Source organism: Tamandua tetradactyla, chromosome 5 (genome assembly GCF_023851605.1).
Source record: "Tamandua tetradactyla isolate mTamTet1 chromosome 5, mTamTet1.pri, whole genome shotgun sequence".
NCBI classification, from domain to species: Eukaryota; Metazoa; Chordata; class Mammalia; order Pilosa; family Myrmecophagidae; genus Tamandua; species Tamandua tetradactyla.
This window is the reverse complement of record NC_135331.1, coordinates 179,643,037-179,659,010: the sequence shown is the minus strand read 5'-3', so window position 1 is coordinate 179,659,010 and position 15,974 is coordinate 179,643,037. Positions and strand designations below refer to the sequence as shown.

General features: G+C 40.2%; 1 protein-coding gene and 1 non-coding gene across 4 annotated transcripts in view; both read left to right on the top strand.

The window, feature by feature from the left end:
- Positions 1 to 6,643, top strand: part of MCM9 (minichromosome maintenance 9 homologous recombination repair factor) — a 97,143-nt gene extending 90,500 nt beyond the window's left edge. For all 3 annotated transcript variants that reach the window (XM_077162766.1, XM_077162765.1, XM_077162767.1), the window contains one exon: positions 849 to 6,643. In XM_077162766.1, coding sequence (XP_077018881.1) covers positions 849 to 2,328 — 1,480 coding nt within the window. In that variant the 3' untranslated portion in view covers positions 2,329 to 6,643. The remainder of the gene's footprint in view (positions 1 to 848) is intronic.
- Positions 5,756 to 5,826, top strand: TRNAA-UGC (transfer RNA alanine (anticodon UGC)). The gene has a single exon. It is a non-coding gene; the product is annotated as a tRNA-Ala (tRNA).
- Positions 6,644 to 15,974: the final 9,331 nt, after the last annotated feature.

Sequence of the window (15,974 nt, the reverse complement as noted above, 5' to 3'; positions counted from 1 at the left end):
GAAAAGGTTGTTAAGACAGACATTCTTAGAGATCTTCTTTGGGGGAACTACAATCCCTGTTATAAGTTGTTTCTTTGGGTATTATTTTGGTTACTATTCTCCCCTTCATTACTAATGGTGTATAAATGTGCCCAAGATTTAAGATGAATATCATTGAGCAAATCCTTCAATCAGTGAGGGCAAATAGATTTTAACTCTACATCAAATTGATGGAAAGTGGCTTCTTAGAACACGTGTCAAAAAATGGGCTTAGCAGGAAGATATTCTCCATTACCTAGGACTGTCTGCAGTGAATGCCAGAGGCAGGCAGTGGGAACATGAGTATAGAGGCATAACAAACTCTTGAGTAAAGTGGTTTTTTAGATGTACCAAAATTCAGACCTCAGTTAGGTGAGAGATCAAACTCTCCAGTAATTCACGTGGGTTCTGCCCAGCAAACTGGTTACCAGACAATTAGAGCAAACAACTTTACTGGTCAGCAGTTACCTACTGTGTGCATAGCTGCACATCTGTCTTAAACAGTTGAACATTCAGCTTGCGAGAGAAAACTGAGCACTTTACCCTGACCTCCAAAAATCTTCAATGAATTAAAAGGGCTTTCAGAGAGAGCTAAAAATAGAGTCAAACTTGCAATTTCATTTTATTTATTGTATTAGTGTTTTAGATTTAATTAGGATGCTTATATGAGAGTGTAAATACTACACTGCTATTCTAAGAGACAGTATGTGGAATTAATTTGGAATTATGTCAGACTAGAATCTTTAGATGACATCTCAGAATCTAAAGAAATGGAAAAATTAAACAAATTCCCTTCCACTCAATACACGGTTTCTTTATCTCTGCTACAGGTTACACACTCAGAGTGTGTCCCAGCCCCAACAAAGGGCAGTGGAGGCAGAGACCGCTCCAGGATCCTCCAGAAATGATCCATGGAAAGACTCAAAGTTTAGATCTTCAGCACAGCAGGAAAGGAATTCTAATAGGCGTACCTCGTCTCCAGGAGGCAGTTCCAGGGGAAGCCCACCTCTAGAGCCCTCATCTCCCCTGGGAACTAGCAGCTCAACAAGTAGAAAACACTTAGCTGAACACGAAAGTAGCAGAGATGCCAGTTTGGACTGGTTTGACTCCATGGCAACTCAACACATTGTACCTAAAAACACTGTTCCTGTGTCTTCCAGTCCCAAAACAACCATGGGGGAATTGGCTTTGAAAATCTCCAACGAATCTCAGGTTAAAGAAAAGAGTGGGTCAGACCAAAATAGTAAATTGGAAGCTGGACACCTTTCAGCACGACAGGAGACAGAGGCTGTATTGAGGCCAGACAGGACTTTCCATGTCGAGGGCAAAAAGGCAAAAAAGTCAGCAGTAGTTTCAGAAGCAGCAGGATCTGCTGATGAGCGAGACTCGGTACTGACTCATCATGTCCCTAAGAAGCTTCACAGGCTGCGCAAGGAGAAGGCCCAGGAGTTCTGCAGAAACCTCTCCAGGGAGCCTTCACTGCCCACAGGGCCATCTCATCCTCAGTCCATCCCTGTGCAGAGCCCACAAAGAATGCTGGAAACTCTCAGAAGAAAGAGGCAGAAGTCCCTTGCTCAGGTGGAAGAATCTGAACTTGAAAGTGTTGAGAGTTCAGGTCCCCCTGTGGCCAAACTGGCAAAATTTACTTTCAAACAAAAGTCAAAACTGATCCTGTCCCCTAAAGGTCACAGTCATGTGTCTCCTGGCCCAGCTGAAATAGCAGTTAGTTGTCCTAAAACTTCCCAACATAGAACAAGAGAAGAAGCAGCTCTGCTTGTGAAGGGTCTTGAAACATCGGCTTCTCCCTCAGGAAACGGAAGCTCAGATCAGCTGCAGGGTAAGACAAAGGCTGTGTCACAGCAACCCCCAAAGAAAGATGGACCAAGAGAGAAGGGAGACTGCGCGCCTGAAAAGAGAACTGTTCAGCCTGAGGTAGAGTTTGGGAGGCCGAAGGAGCATTCTCATCTTACTTGGGAAAGAGAGAAAAAGGAAGAGGTTTCAGGCAGTAATAAAAGTAGCAAGGTTCATGCTCACACATTAGCGACACTGGCAAAGTTCTCCTTCACTTCACCCTCAGAATCCCAGGCAGAATCCTCTCCTGCTCCTGAAAGTAAGAGCTGGGGTGAGAGAAGCCCAGGCCTTCCTCCCACACCCGTGGCCACAGTGCTTGGCAGCAGAAGGAAAACATTTCAGTTGGGGGAGTCATCCAAGAATCTGATTATTTCCAAAAAATCTCTCTTCACTTTACCAGAACTAGATGACGATGCATTAGATTTTGACTGGGATGAAGAGATGAGAAGAAAGCCGTAACAATGGAAAGCTTTCTGATCAAATTTCACCCTCCCCAACTCATGTACCTTCAGGATACCAAGGTGGTGTTTACAAATGTATCAGACTGTTGGCTATGTTGAACACCACTTGAATACCGTCTCCGCATCATGTTCTATAACTTCTTTGGTATTTCAGGTTTAATTTCATGACTTGTGTAGTCAGCTTAGGACAACGTGATACCAGTACTTGAGTTGAATTAATGGACTCTGTGCCTAATTTTGCAAACAGAGTGCTTATATTCCCAATGATGTTTCTGAGTTTTGGTGGTTTTTTGGTGGGGAGGGGTCTTCCCTAGATCCCTTATTGCATTCATTTGGGAGCAGGTGTCAGGAAGGCAGTACTCTTTCTACTTTTTCTTCTGTGTTTTCACCTGTGATATGCTAAGTAAATATTTATTATTTGAGATTGTTTCTTAAAATCATGTGGTTTTTTTCTAATATTTTTATGTTTATTCTCATGCATGAGATTAAATGTGATGGGCAGTGCAGCAGTGGCTCAATGACACCTGCCATGTCTCAGGCGAGACTCAGTTCTCACCTGCCATGCCAGAGACCCGGGTTCAATTCTTGGTGCAAAAAAAAAAAAAGATAAAATGTGACTACATATTTTTCTTTCTTGAAGAGGCATCCTCAGAATTCCATGGTATTCCTAAAGATTGGCAATTGGTCACATAGCTTTGTGCGGTACTGACCTTTTGAACTTTCCTTACTTTCTTGAGCCACATTTTGTGCTTCAGATTCTTTTTTTCTCTGCAATACAACTTAACTCCTGTGCTTGTAAGGGGAGGGAGGGTACAGTAGTCTTAGTCATATATCATATGCATCTACGCAGATAGGTGATATGGAAATGTGAGTCCTTCTAAGTTATGAGTCATTTGTCTTTAAAACCAAGCATTTAGCAAGCAAATTACTATATTTGGAAGGAATATATTACTCAAGCTTTTTCTCTCTAATATGCCTTTAAAATCATTTCTTCCTTTGGATTCTATCAGGGATTATTATGATTCTAAATTATGGACTTTCTCTTCTGATGTATGATTTGTAATATAATTATTGATTATATTACAATATTGTAATATTGTATATTGATAGATTCTTTAACTGAGGAACTTTTGGACCTGAAGAAAATTCACAACTATATGTGCTTTGTCTAATGTTCACTTCATCCTCCATAGAGAAAAAATAAAATTTTTAAGAAACCCAACTTCAAAACTGACTATTTAAATTCTCTGAAAAAATTTAAACTGTGAGTACAAATTCAGTATGGTTGAATCTTTTGAAATCTTCAAATACTTATATACATAAGCAGTGATTATAAAATTAATTATTTCATATTCACTGAAACTGTTCTAAAATGTCAAGACTGGATGTAAGTAATTTTTTTAATTATTTCTGTACTTGTTTAATAATTTCTCAGTTTGTTAAGATTCTTAATTTGATATCTCCCCTATCTTTCGGTATTAATATTATGATCTTTTTCTCTGTATGTGTTTTAGTATTAATATTTTGATTCAGCAGTCATACTCGTTTGTTAACTCCCATTTCCTCAGTTATCCCTTCTTCTCCTTTGATCTTTCTCTCAGTCTACAAGGATCTTTAAGCAGTGCCCCCATTCTTTTTCATGTTGAAAAGGTTAGGAGAAGGTAATTAATTGATGATTTTGGAGAGTGTGCCAGTTAAAACTGTTGTGTATCCCCAGAAAAGCCATGTTCTTTAATCCTGTTTCAGTATTGTTCGGTAGGATCTATTTTGCCTCCATGGAGCTGTGACCCATCCAGTTGTGGGTGGGACCTTTTGATTAGGTGGTTTCCATCCATTTAAGGTGGGTCACTTACTGGAGTCTTTTTAAGAGGGAGCCATTTTGGAAAAAGCTTCAGAGCCGACAGAGAGAGCCAACATCAAACCCAGACATTTGGAGATACAGAATGAAAATGCCCTTGGGGAAGCTGTTTGAAATCAGAAGCCAAAGACCCCAGCAGACTCCAGCTGTGCCTTCCCAGCTGACAGAACTGTTCTAGACCCGTCGGCTTTTCTTGAGTCAAGGTATCTTTCTATGGATGCCTTAGTTTGGACATTTTTATGGCCTTAGAGTTGTAAACTTGTAACTTAATAAATTCCCCTTTTAAAAGCCATTGCATCTCTGGTATATTGCATTTCTGGCTACATTAGCAAACCAAAACAGAGAGGCTGGTCCCTCTGGGTTTCAGGATTTATCTGACCTAGGAACTCTCTGGGAATTATAGTTTCCAGGAAAGCAAGCTTAGAACATGAAACTTTTATAGAGTCTCAGTTAGAGCTTAGGTATTCTTAAGAGCTAACAGGAGTGTTGTTGGTAGGGATATAGCAAACCATGGCATTTAGCACTACCTAAAATTTTCAGAATAGCCTCCAGAATAGCCTCTTCACTCTTGGATCTCTCTTAGCCACTGATGTCTTACTTTATTACATTTCTTTCCCCCCTTTTGGTCAGGAAGACACTTGTTGATCCCACGGTATCAAGGTGGAAACTTGAATTTTCTAAACCATCAGTTTCTGGGGGTTTTTTTGTACCCAAGAATTCAGTTCTCAACTTATCCTTTTCCCCTCACCTTTTACAATAGGCTGCAAAGAGAAGTCAGGCTGCACTTTCCACATATAGTTTAGAAATCTCCTCAGTTAAATATCCAAGCTTGTCACTTTTAAATTCTGCTTTCCATCCAACATCAGTACTTGATTTTGCCAAGTTCTCTGACACTTGGAAATAAGGATCACCTTTTCTTCAGTTTGCAATGACACATTCCTATCTAAAGCCTCATCAGAAGTAACTTTAGCGTCCATATTTCTACCAACAGTCTCTTCAAAGCAGTCTACGCCTTTTCTATTAAGCACCTCACAATTCTTCCAGAATCTTTCCCTCACCTATTTAAATATAAAGCCACTCCAGCATTTTTGGTATTTGCAATCATAGTACCCCACTGTTCTGGTACCAGAATCTGTTTTTAGTCTGATAAAAGCTGACCAGAAATGGGTTAGCTTTTACAATGGGGATTTTTTTAACTTACAAGTTTACAATTCTGAGGTCATGAAAATGTCCAGATCAAGGCATCAACAAGATGATTCCTTCCCCCTGAAGATTGGCCACTGGCGATCCTTAGCTCCTCTGTCCCATGGCCAGGCATGTGGCAAAGTCTGTCTCTCCCTTCTCTCCTGGGTCTCATCGCTTTCAGCTTCCTGCTTCAGTGGCTTCCACTCTGGGCTTCTGGGTATGTTCTTGTCTCTCAGCTTCCCTGACTCTTTTACCTTCTCCGGGCCTTTTTTCTGTGTCTTTTCTGTCGTTTATCCTCTAAAAAGGACTCCAGTAAGAGGATTAAGGCCCACCCTGGATGAGGTGGGCCACATCTCAACTTAAGATCCTACTCACGACAGGTGCACGGGTGGTTCAGTGGTAGAATGCTCGCTTTGCATGTGGGAGACCTGGGTTCAATTCCCGGGCCATGCACCGCCCTCCCCCACCCCACCCTCCACCCCCGCCAAAAAAAAAAAAAAGATCCTACTCACCCAAAGAATCTACTTACAAGAGGTTCACACCCACAGGAACGGGTTAGGGTGCATACTGTTTCAAACCATCACACTGTTTGTCTGTGACATTCCATATAAGGCCTTCAGTAATAGTATGAAGCCTGTCCTGATACAGCTGGACCACACCTTAATTGAAGTAGCCTCATCAAAATGTCTTTATTTACAAGAGTTCAGGTTTAAGGACATGTATTTCTAGGATACATTGCCCAACATCACCATTTTGCTGTGCTTGTACTTGCTACTCAAAGCCTCACAACTCGATCAATGGGAAGTTCCTCTGTGTTGACTCCAATGTCCTTTTAGCACTTCTGATATTTCTAAAAGCATCCATGTTATTTTAAAACAGGATAGTCCAGACCACTTTCATTTTTTCCTGCCTCCAGGCATAGAATAGCTATCCCTGAGGAGCTTCGTGGCCTTTAGAAGCCAATAGGACCAGAGACCAGACTCAGTTTTGGGTGTCCAGGAGAGTCAGTAGTGGGCAAAAGTATTTCCACTATTGTGGGTCACACTTAGAATTTAAGAGCTGGGAAATGTTGTATGTCATGAAATCGCATTTTATCTTGGTGTGTCCTACTTTTCTTACAGTATGTAATTTCATAATGACTAAAATTTTCTCTTATATTGTCTTTAATGTGTTTACCAATGGTGCACATAGGCATCTGGAGGAAACATGTACTGTCCAAAAGGTCGTATTTCTGGTCAATAAAGTTTAAAAGAAAAAAAACCTTTAATTCTGAATCAACTTGTCAGGATATTTTTATTTCAGTCCAGTGGGCTTCTTTAAAACATTTTAATTTTAAATCATATAAGCACAGTAAGTGCTATACTTATTATTCATTCTAAGATAACCAAACCAGTATTTACATTACAACTATATAAAAGAATTACATTTTACATTTTCTGACACTGTAAAAGATGTCATCTTAAAAGTATGTTTATATGGTATTCTAAAATTTACAATTGAAGGAATTGTATTATTGTGGCTTTTGGTGTTTCTTAGGAATACAGGCAAAACCAGTGTATTGTTCTGATAGCTTTAACTCTTGGGGTTAATTCAACCAAAATCTGTTACTTGGCTTAAACTTTTTCTGAAGGTGTGCCAAAACTTTATTAACAGAGATCCATTCCTGATTGACAAAGCTCAGTTCTAACAAACCTATCTATTTCATTCATTCATTCATTTTTAACAGTTTTATTCACACACCAGACAATCCACCGAAGTGTACAGTCAGTGGCTGTCAGTGTAATCACAGAGTTGTGCGTTCACCACCACAATCAATTCGAGAGCACTCTCATTGCTCTGAAAAAACCCCCCATACTTCTTATGCCCATTTATATATTTCTCTATGTGCATATTGGACTTGATTTCTGTGCCCTCCCAAGGTGCTTAGCCTCCTTCCTAACTGGTGACATTACTGGAAGACCAATTCCAGAGAAAATCTCAAGCCAACCACAAAGAGGATCCCTGGAGGTCCCCATTAGCCAGTCCACAATGCTGTGGAGTTCAGAACCAGTGTCCCTGAAAGTCCAGGTACCCAGGAACCAGGTAAATCTTTCAGATGCAGTTTTTCAGGCAAACTAGTTCGAGACCTATATTTGCAGTGTGGAAGACAAGGCCAGTGTGTCTTCTTCAGTGCTCACAATACTGTCCTCTGAGTGTGCTTTCCACACTGTAAATGTCGAGGCAAGGTCAAAGGCTCCTGGCTCACATTAGTTCCCCTCCCGCTGGGATTTTGCTGTCTGTGCCCTTGCTAATTGGTGGCATAGCCTCCCAGGTTTCTAGGGGAACCCAGTACCCACACACCCTCTTCCCATCACCAGGGTGTGCATAGGAACCTGTGATCACCGCCCCTTCTGATGGCACTCTGCGGTTGTTTTATCAGTGCCCTTGTCGTCTCTCTTCCTTAGAGGCTTAAAAATGCATGTGAAGATAGTATATGTAAAAAGTGAACTTGACAGAAATGTTAATGAGGCTTGTGTCTTTGTAAATATTCCAGGGCAAGATATAGTCCAAGGAAGGAAATAGAATATCCATACTGGACCCTATCTCACCAAGAAATAGGGAGTAAATTTTTTACCTTTTGAATGCAAATAGTTTTTGAGCCACTCTTCTTTAGGTTTGGTTGAAACCTTAATGCCTTGGCAGAGTTGAGCCACCAAAAAATAAGCATTTGAATTATAAGATGGGGGCAAACTTGGTTTAACATGGGACTTTCATAATAAACCAAACCAGAGTTCAAATATCGCTTAACGTTTCGGACCTAACTTTTTCAGTACACCATTACATAAAGGAGAAGGGGTAGGGTGGCACAGTTGGAGATCAGGCAAACTGGGTTCTGGAACCGAATGCCCACAGCCAGCAGTGTAACCTCCTCTCTTCAGTCTTATCCTTAAAAGCAGGGCGGGCCACGGTGGCTCAGCAGGCAAGGATGCTTGCCTGCCATGTCAGAGGACCCGGGTTCGTTTCCTGGTGCCTGCCTATGTAAAAATAAATAAATAAATACATAAAATAATAATAATAGAAAAAAAGCAGATGATGCACCTCCCTGCATCTTCCTGGCTCAGGATCTGGGTTTTTTTTGTTTGTTTTGGTTTTTTTTTCAGACTTGATTTCTGAAATCAAGGAGGGAAAGAGAGTGGCCACCTGGTATAAACAGTAGCTGAGCCGTGGTGGAGAAGGATCCTCTGGGGTATAGAGTGGGAGGCAGTGATCGCCCATCTGCCACTTCCCTGTGCCTAAGAGCCTTTCAGTCCTGAGCTCTAGACCTCTGTTGTGTCTACCACAATTCCTGAATTGAGAGCTCATGCCCCTAATAGGACTTGATCATCTTTTCTAAGAGAACTGTGTAAACGTCTGACCTTACAGCATCGAGGGGATGCAGCATTCAGGGATTGCAGGCCACTTTGGGCAGTGTTGAAAGTGCAGCTTATGCTACAGACCACAAAGGGGGCTGTTCATTGTGTGACTTTTGTTATCAAGCTTCTAATTTCCTAGCCTAAATTACTCATCATACTTACATCATAGCTCTTAAAAATACTGAGATGAAAGTCAAGGCAGTTAGGAGTATGTGGAGGGTGTTTCTCTGAAATATACTTTAGGCAGCGTCTCTGCAATTAATATATATTTAACATTTTCCAGATTTTAAGCTTTACAGTTGCCAGCAAAGCAACACCAGGTCCACTGTAAGGAGAGAGGAATACTAAAGTGTTTTAGCCTTGCTCTGATCCCATTTAGAATTAGAGAAATGATGGTCCAGGGTAATTTTAAACTGAGGACTAATGCAATATTGATCTTCAGTTACTTTATTTTATCATTGTGGGGAATTAACCTGCAATAACCTTTTTAAGAAAGGGAACCTGAAGTTGTCCTGAGGGATCTTGCCTAATCTAAGGCTGATGTGCTGCCTCTGAGGAGACCCAGCATGGTCCAGAATAATTTTAAACTGAGAACTAATGCTATATCGATCTTCAGTTATCTTATCATTGTTGGGAAATTAACCTGCCATGGGGAATTTGAAGTTGCCCCAAGGGATCTTGCTGATTTGCTGCTTTGAGGAAACCCAGGGTTGTTGCCTGGAGCACAGTAAATCCCTGGAGAGACTCCCATGTTTGTAGACCTTGCTCTTAAGAACTAGTTAAGGTGAAAAAAATAGTGTCCATACAACATGCTCTATTCTTGGAAAGGTACCTCCCAGGCACTACGCGGGTTTCTTTTCCTCTCCAATATTATTACTAGTTTGTTAAGCTTTCAAAAGCAATGGAGTTTTAATTTCATTATAATTAGATGTGTGGATATTATAAGAACATAGTTTCTCCAAAAGAAAATGCTAAAATAAATGGAGTTTCAAAGAAATCTTGAACCAACATTAAATTCACAGTAATGTGAAAGCTTTAGAAATTGATTTCTGCGTGTGCATGGCGTAAACGTTTATCTTCAACCCTCCTGTCGTCAAGCATTTAGAAGCAGCTGGACTGGATGGTTCTGGCTCAGGGTCTCATGAGGTCACGGACCACATGTTGCCGGCAGCCAACCATGGTCACCCAAGATTTGACTGGGCCCAGGGCCCTGCATCCACCTGGGGCTGCGGCCAGGGAGCCTCAGTTTCCCCCCACATGGGTCTCCCCTTGCAACATGGCTACTAGCATCTCCAGGAAATGTGTTTCCCTGTTTCTTTCTTCTTTACGGTTGCATGCTTGTGAATCTGTTGAGTTTCCAGTACCATGGCGGGTTGAGCTCTGGGTGTCAGTGAGGATATGCAGTCAGTTCTGACTAACAGAAACACCCGAGGAGGTGAACACATAAGGCACTTTGTGTTTTCTCATTGTAAAGGTGTTATGGAAATAAACTCTGCCTCCTTTTCCCTTGCTATTATGCCAGCGTAGGACGTGACTTCTACGCTCCTGCTTGATGTCTCGGAGTTTCAAGCTGGCTTTTTCTACATTGATATTAAGTACTTATTGGCACCAATAAAATTTTAATTATCCGCATAGCAATAATATTGATCATCAAGATTTTAGAACCTAGAGTTTTCAAAACATATATAATACATGACCACATTTGATCTTCACAACAACCAGTGCTATTCATAATTCAGATACTATCCAGTTTTACAAATGAGGAAAAGCTTAAACATTTAAGTGACTTTTTAACATTTTTTATTGTTAAATATAACATTTACAAATAAAAGAAAGAAAAAGCAATGATTTTCAAAGTACACTTCAACAAGTAGTGACAGAACAGATTTGATTTTTTAAAAATATCGAACTACCTTTTTTGAAAGAAGTCTATTTTCTGGAACATATACTTCCCAACTCCTTCCCTTAATTCTTATTTACTCCATTAAAAATAATATCTATCGATAATGGCTAGAATCTCCATTTAGATTGCTTACTGTGTGCTGGTTATCCTTCTAAGCATTCTTCACATATTAGCTCATCCAGTCCTCACGATCTATAATGTGGGTCACATTATTATCCTCACTTTACCCGTTAGGAAACTGCGACTTTGAGGTACTAAACAAGCTGACTGAAGTGATGTCACTAGTTAATGATGTAATACCTACATGAACTCTAAATGAGAAAAATATTACCCACAAGCAGCGACCCACTTTGCCTTGCTCTCAGTCCACCTCTCGCCACCGACAGACACATCTGTCAGGCACTGCACGTGCCCTGCCCTCCCTGCCATCGCAATGGACTCACTGTTCACACTCTTACATGAAGACATCTATGGGATCCCATCCACTCTTGCCTACACCAGGACGTGGCTCCAGCAAATTTCCCTCACTCCTGCTTGATCAGTTCCCCCTACTATTGTGTCCTTCCCACCAGTGCATGATACAAACATTGTGGTATTTTTCCCACCTTTAGAAAAAAAGAAAATCACCTCCCTTGACTCTACATCCCCTCTCAATTTCTGTTCTTCCTTTCAGCCAAAGTTTTAAAGAGTTGTCTGTTCTCCCTGTGTCCAATTGTCTCTGGAATGCACGCCACCTAAGTTTTTGCCTTCACTAGTTTATTTCAAAACTGCTCTTTTCAAGATTTCTAATGACCTTCAGTAGCTAATTCTGTCCTCATCTTACTTGATTTGATGCAGGTGATCATTCTCGCCTCCTGAAACCCTCTGTCACTTGGCTTCCAGGACAACCCACGCCTTTGGTTTTCTTTCCACCTCTGTGGTGTCTGCTCTTCTACTCTTTTTTGGTTCCCCTCACTTTCCCAGGGAACCACACTCACTCCCTTGGTGATCTCATTTGAATGGTAGAGTTCTAAGTGCCCACCTATTCGCTGGTGACCCCTCTCCTGAACTCCAGACTCATATCTAACAGCTATTCAACATTTCTACTTGGGGTCTACAGGATGGCTCAGCCAACGTATTCCACACTATACCCCCCTATCTTGTCCTCCAAAGACCCCCTAACTTGCTCTTTTCCAGATTTCTCCATCTTGGTAAATGGTAACTCCATCTTTCCAGTTGCTTGGATCATCCTTGACTGTTTTTTCTCTTGTACCTCACATCCTTGTCTGTTAGTGAATCCTATGGAATCTCCCCTGAAAAGGGGTCTGGAATCTGATCATTTCTCACCGCATTTACTGTCACAGTGGTTCCAGTCACCATTATCTCTTGTCTTGCCACCTCTCTTGCCTCCCCATGGACGATTCTCACCGAAGCAATCAGAATGATCCTGTTAATATGTAAATCCAGATCATATTACTTTTTACCTCACACTGTCCAGCGGCTCCCCATCTCAATCAAAGTAAAAGCCAATGTCCTTATAATAACTGTTTTGATCTCAAAGGCCCTCTGCATCTGGCCACCCACATCCTGTTTGACCTTACCACACACCAGCCTCCTTGCTGTTGCTGTAATATTCCAGGTGGAATCCAGCCTCAGGTCCTTTGCACCAGTGGTTCCACTGGTGTGGGGTGCTTGTCCCCGAATATACCCATGGGCCACCTTCTCCAAGACTTTCCTTCTCAGTGAAGTCGCTTTAACCTGTTCAGAATTACAGACCATTCTTCCCTTTATCCATTTTTCTTGAGATTTGTCAACCATATGAATACATAAACATTAAGCTCCCTACACATAAACCAAATGGAAAGACAATGAGTAAACTGCACATATAAATAGATAAAACCCCAGTGGATAAGCCATAAAGACCTGACGGCAAGGACCATGTGTCTATAAAACTCTCAGTTTTTCTACTCAAGTAAAGTGTTATTTGCCCCAGGTTTGCAGTTCCCTCACTCCACCTAGTGTCCTCCTTGGCACTGTGAGGTTTGCTGTCTACACATTTGGGCCCTTGGCGAACGTAGATGCTGTCAACAAAAACAGCTTTTGAACGTTATTCAGCCCCCTGGGGGACCTCGGATTGCATAAAGCAAGCATTTGTAGCTAGTTAGGGATGTAGCTCTGTTTGAAGCAAAATATCTTCTCCCTTCTTTACAGTACTTTCATGTTGGGAGCTAATCGCAGAGCAGGGAGAGGAGGTGCACATGTTCTTTCTTATGGTAGGTATAAACGTGCTAGTAATTCTCCCAGAGGCTTGGGGAATAGGTGAGCAAGAATTAGAAAGCTGATGATGGATCGTCTCTCAGCTCATCTACTTAAGCAAATCCTGAGCTGTGTTTTTCCAAAGTAAAAGAGTCTCAAGTAAAGACTCAGTGAGGAATGTTACATTTTTTTCAGTATGAAATCACATGATGTGAAAGCATCATAAAAGTGTTAATTGCTATAAGATTATTGTTGGGTGGTGCAGCAGTGGCTCAGTGGCAAGAATTTTCGCCTGCCAAGATGGAGACCAAGCTTCGATTCCTAGAGCCTGCCCATGCCCAAAACAAAAGATTATGTTGGAGGGGAGGAGGGCTATACAAATTACTTATTTCAGGGTAATTATACATTAGAAACCGCTTAACTTAAATTCGTTTTTTTTTTAGTTTATATTAGGTGTATTTTCCCCCTATTATTACCTTATTATTAACATCTTGTAATAGTGTCATACATTTGTAATAATTCATTAAAGAACATTCTTAAACTTGTACTGTTAACCCCAGTCTATTGTCCACAACAGGTTCACTATGTTATACAGTCCCAAGTTTTATCTTCTAATTTTCATTCTAGTAACATACATGGCCCCAAATTTCCCCTTTCAACCTCATTCACATACATGACTCAGTGCTGTTAATTGCACTCACACTATTGTACTATCATCACCACCATCCATGCACAAAACATTACAATCAGTCTTAATAGAAATTCTGTACAAATTCAGCATCAGCTCCCCATTCTCTATCCCTGGTAACCTATATTCTAGATTCTAACTATGTGAGTTTGCTTATTATTAGTCCATATCAATTAGATCATACAGTATCTGCCCCATTTGTGCCTGGCTTATTTCACTCAGCATAATGTCCTCAAGGTTAAGCCCCGTTGTCACATACAGCAGGACTTCATTCCTTTTTCTAGCGAATAATATTCCATCATATGTATTTACCATATTTTATTTATCCATTCATTGGTTGATGGTCATGTGGGTTGCATCCATCTTTTGGCAACTGTGAATGATGCCACTGTAAACGTCAGTATGCAAATATCTGTTCAAGTCCCTGCTTTCAGTTCTTCTGGGTATAACCCCCCTAGTAGCAGGACTGCTGGATCATATGGTAATTCTATACTTAGCTTCCTGAGGAACTACCAAAATGTCTTCCACAGTGACCGCACCATTTTACATTCCCACCAGCAATGAATGAGTGTTCCTATTTTGTTACATCCTCTAGTAATTTCTGGGTTTTTCTTTTCTTTTTTTTTCATCATAGCTATTGTAGTAAGTGTGAAAATATATCTCATTGTGCTTTTGATTTGTATTTCCCTAGTAATTTGTGATTTTCAGCATTTTTTTCATGTGCTTTATAGCCATTTGTATATCCTCTTATGAGAAATGTCTGTTTCAAGTCTTTTGCCCATTCTTAAATAAGGTTGTTTGTCTTTTTATTGTTGAATTTTCTCCCATTGAGTAGGCTGTCACAATGATTGTGTAACAAAATCATTTTATGCCAAAAAAATTTTAATTTTGAGAAGGTTCCATTCATCTATTTTTTTCTTTCATTGCTTGTACTTTAGGCATAAAAGTCTAAGAAACCATTGCCTACCACAAGATCTTGAAGATGGTTCCCTACATTTTCTTCTAAGAGTTTTATAGTCCTGATTCTTATATTAAAGTCTTTGATCCATTTTGAGTTGATTTTTGTATATTGTGAGATAGGGCCCTCTTTCATTATTTTGCACGTGGATATCCAATTCTCCCAGCACCATTTGTTGAAGAGTCCGTTCTTTCCCAATTGAGTGGACTTGGCAGCCTTGTCAAAAATCAATCCTCCCTAAGTGTGAGGGTCTATTTCTGAACTCTTAATTTGATTCCATTGGCCAATAGATCTATACTTGTGCGAGTACCATACTGTCATGCCCACTGTAACTTTGTAATATACTTTAAAGTCAGGAAGTCTGAGACCTCCAACTTCATTCTTCTTTTTTCAAAATGTTTTTGGCTATTCAGGGACCCTTATACTTCCAAATAATTGGAAGTATAATTGGCTTTTCCATTTCTGAAAAGTAGGCCGTTGGAATTTTGAATGAGATTGCACTGACTCTGTAGATCATTCTGGGTAGAATTGCCAACCTGATGATATTTAGTCTTCCAATTCATGAATATGGAATATCCTTCCATTTATTTAGTTCTTTTTTAAAATTTCCCTTAACAATGTTTGGTAATTTTCTGTGTACAAATCCTTTACATCCTTGGTTAGATTTATTCCTAGATATTTGATTCTTTAGTTGCTATTGTAAATAGACATTTTTCTTGATTTCTTCAGCTAGTTCAATAATAGTGTATGGAAACACAACTGATTTTTGCTTGTTAGTCTTGTATACTTCCATTGGCTGACTTTGTTTGTTAGCTCTAGTAGCTTTTTTTCCCCAGGACTTTCTATATATACAGTCATGTCATTTGCAAATAGTGAAAATTTTACTTCTTCCCTTCCAATTTGAATGCCTTTTATTTGTTTTCTTGCCAGATTGCTCTGGCTAGAACTTTCAGTACTATGTTCAAATACAGCAGGCTACTTATATAAGCTTCACAAGAGTAAGCCTCCTGGTCGAGCTGCCCTCTCTTTTTTTGTTTCAATATAAGTATTTAGGACTATGAATTTCCCTTCCAGCACTACCTTTGCTGCATCCCATAAGTTTTGATATGTTGTGTTCTCATTTCATTCATCTCAAGATGGGTACTGATTTCCCTTGCAATTTCTTCTTTGACACTGATTATTTAAGACAGTGTTATTTAACTCCCATATATTTGTAGATTTTCCAGCTTTCCACCTGTTAATGATTTCTAGTTTTATTCTCTTATAGTTAGAGAAGACCATAATAGTAAAAGAAATAAATTTTTTAATTTATTGAGATGAGGTAACTCCGAAGGTCCATTTCTCTCTCCTTGTCTAGGGCTTTACTGTTGATTGGCTTTATGTTGAGGCTCTGCTCTGATATTTGATCTAACTTATTCTAGACCT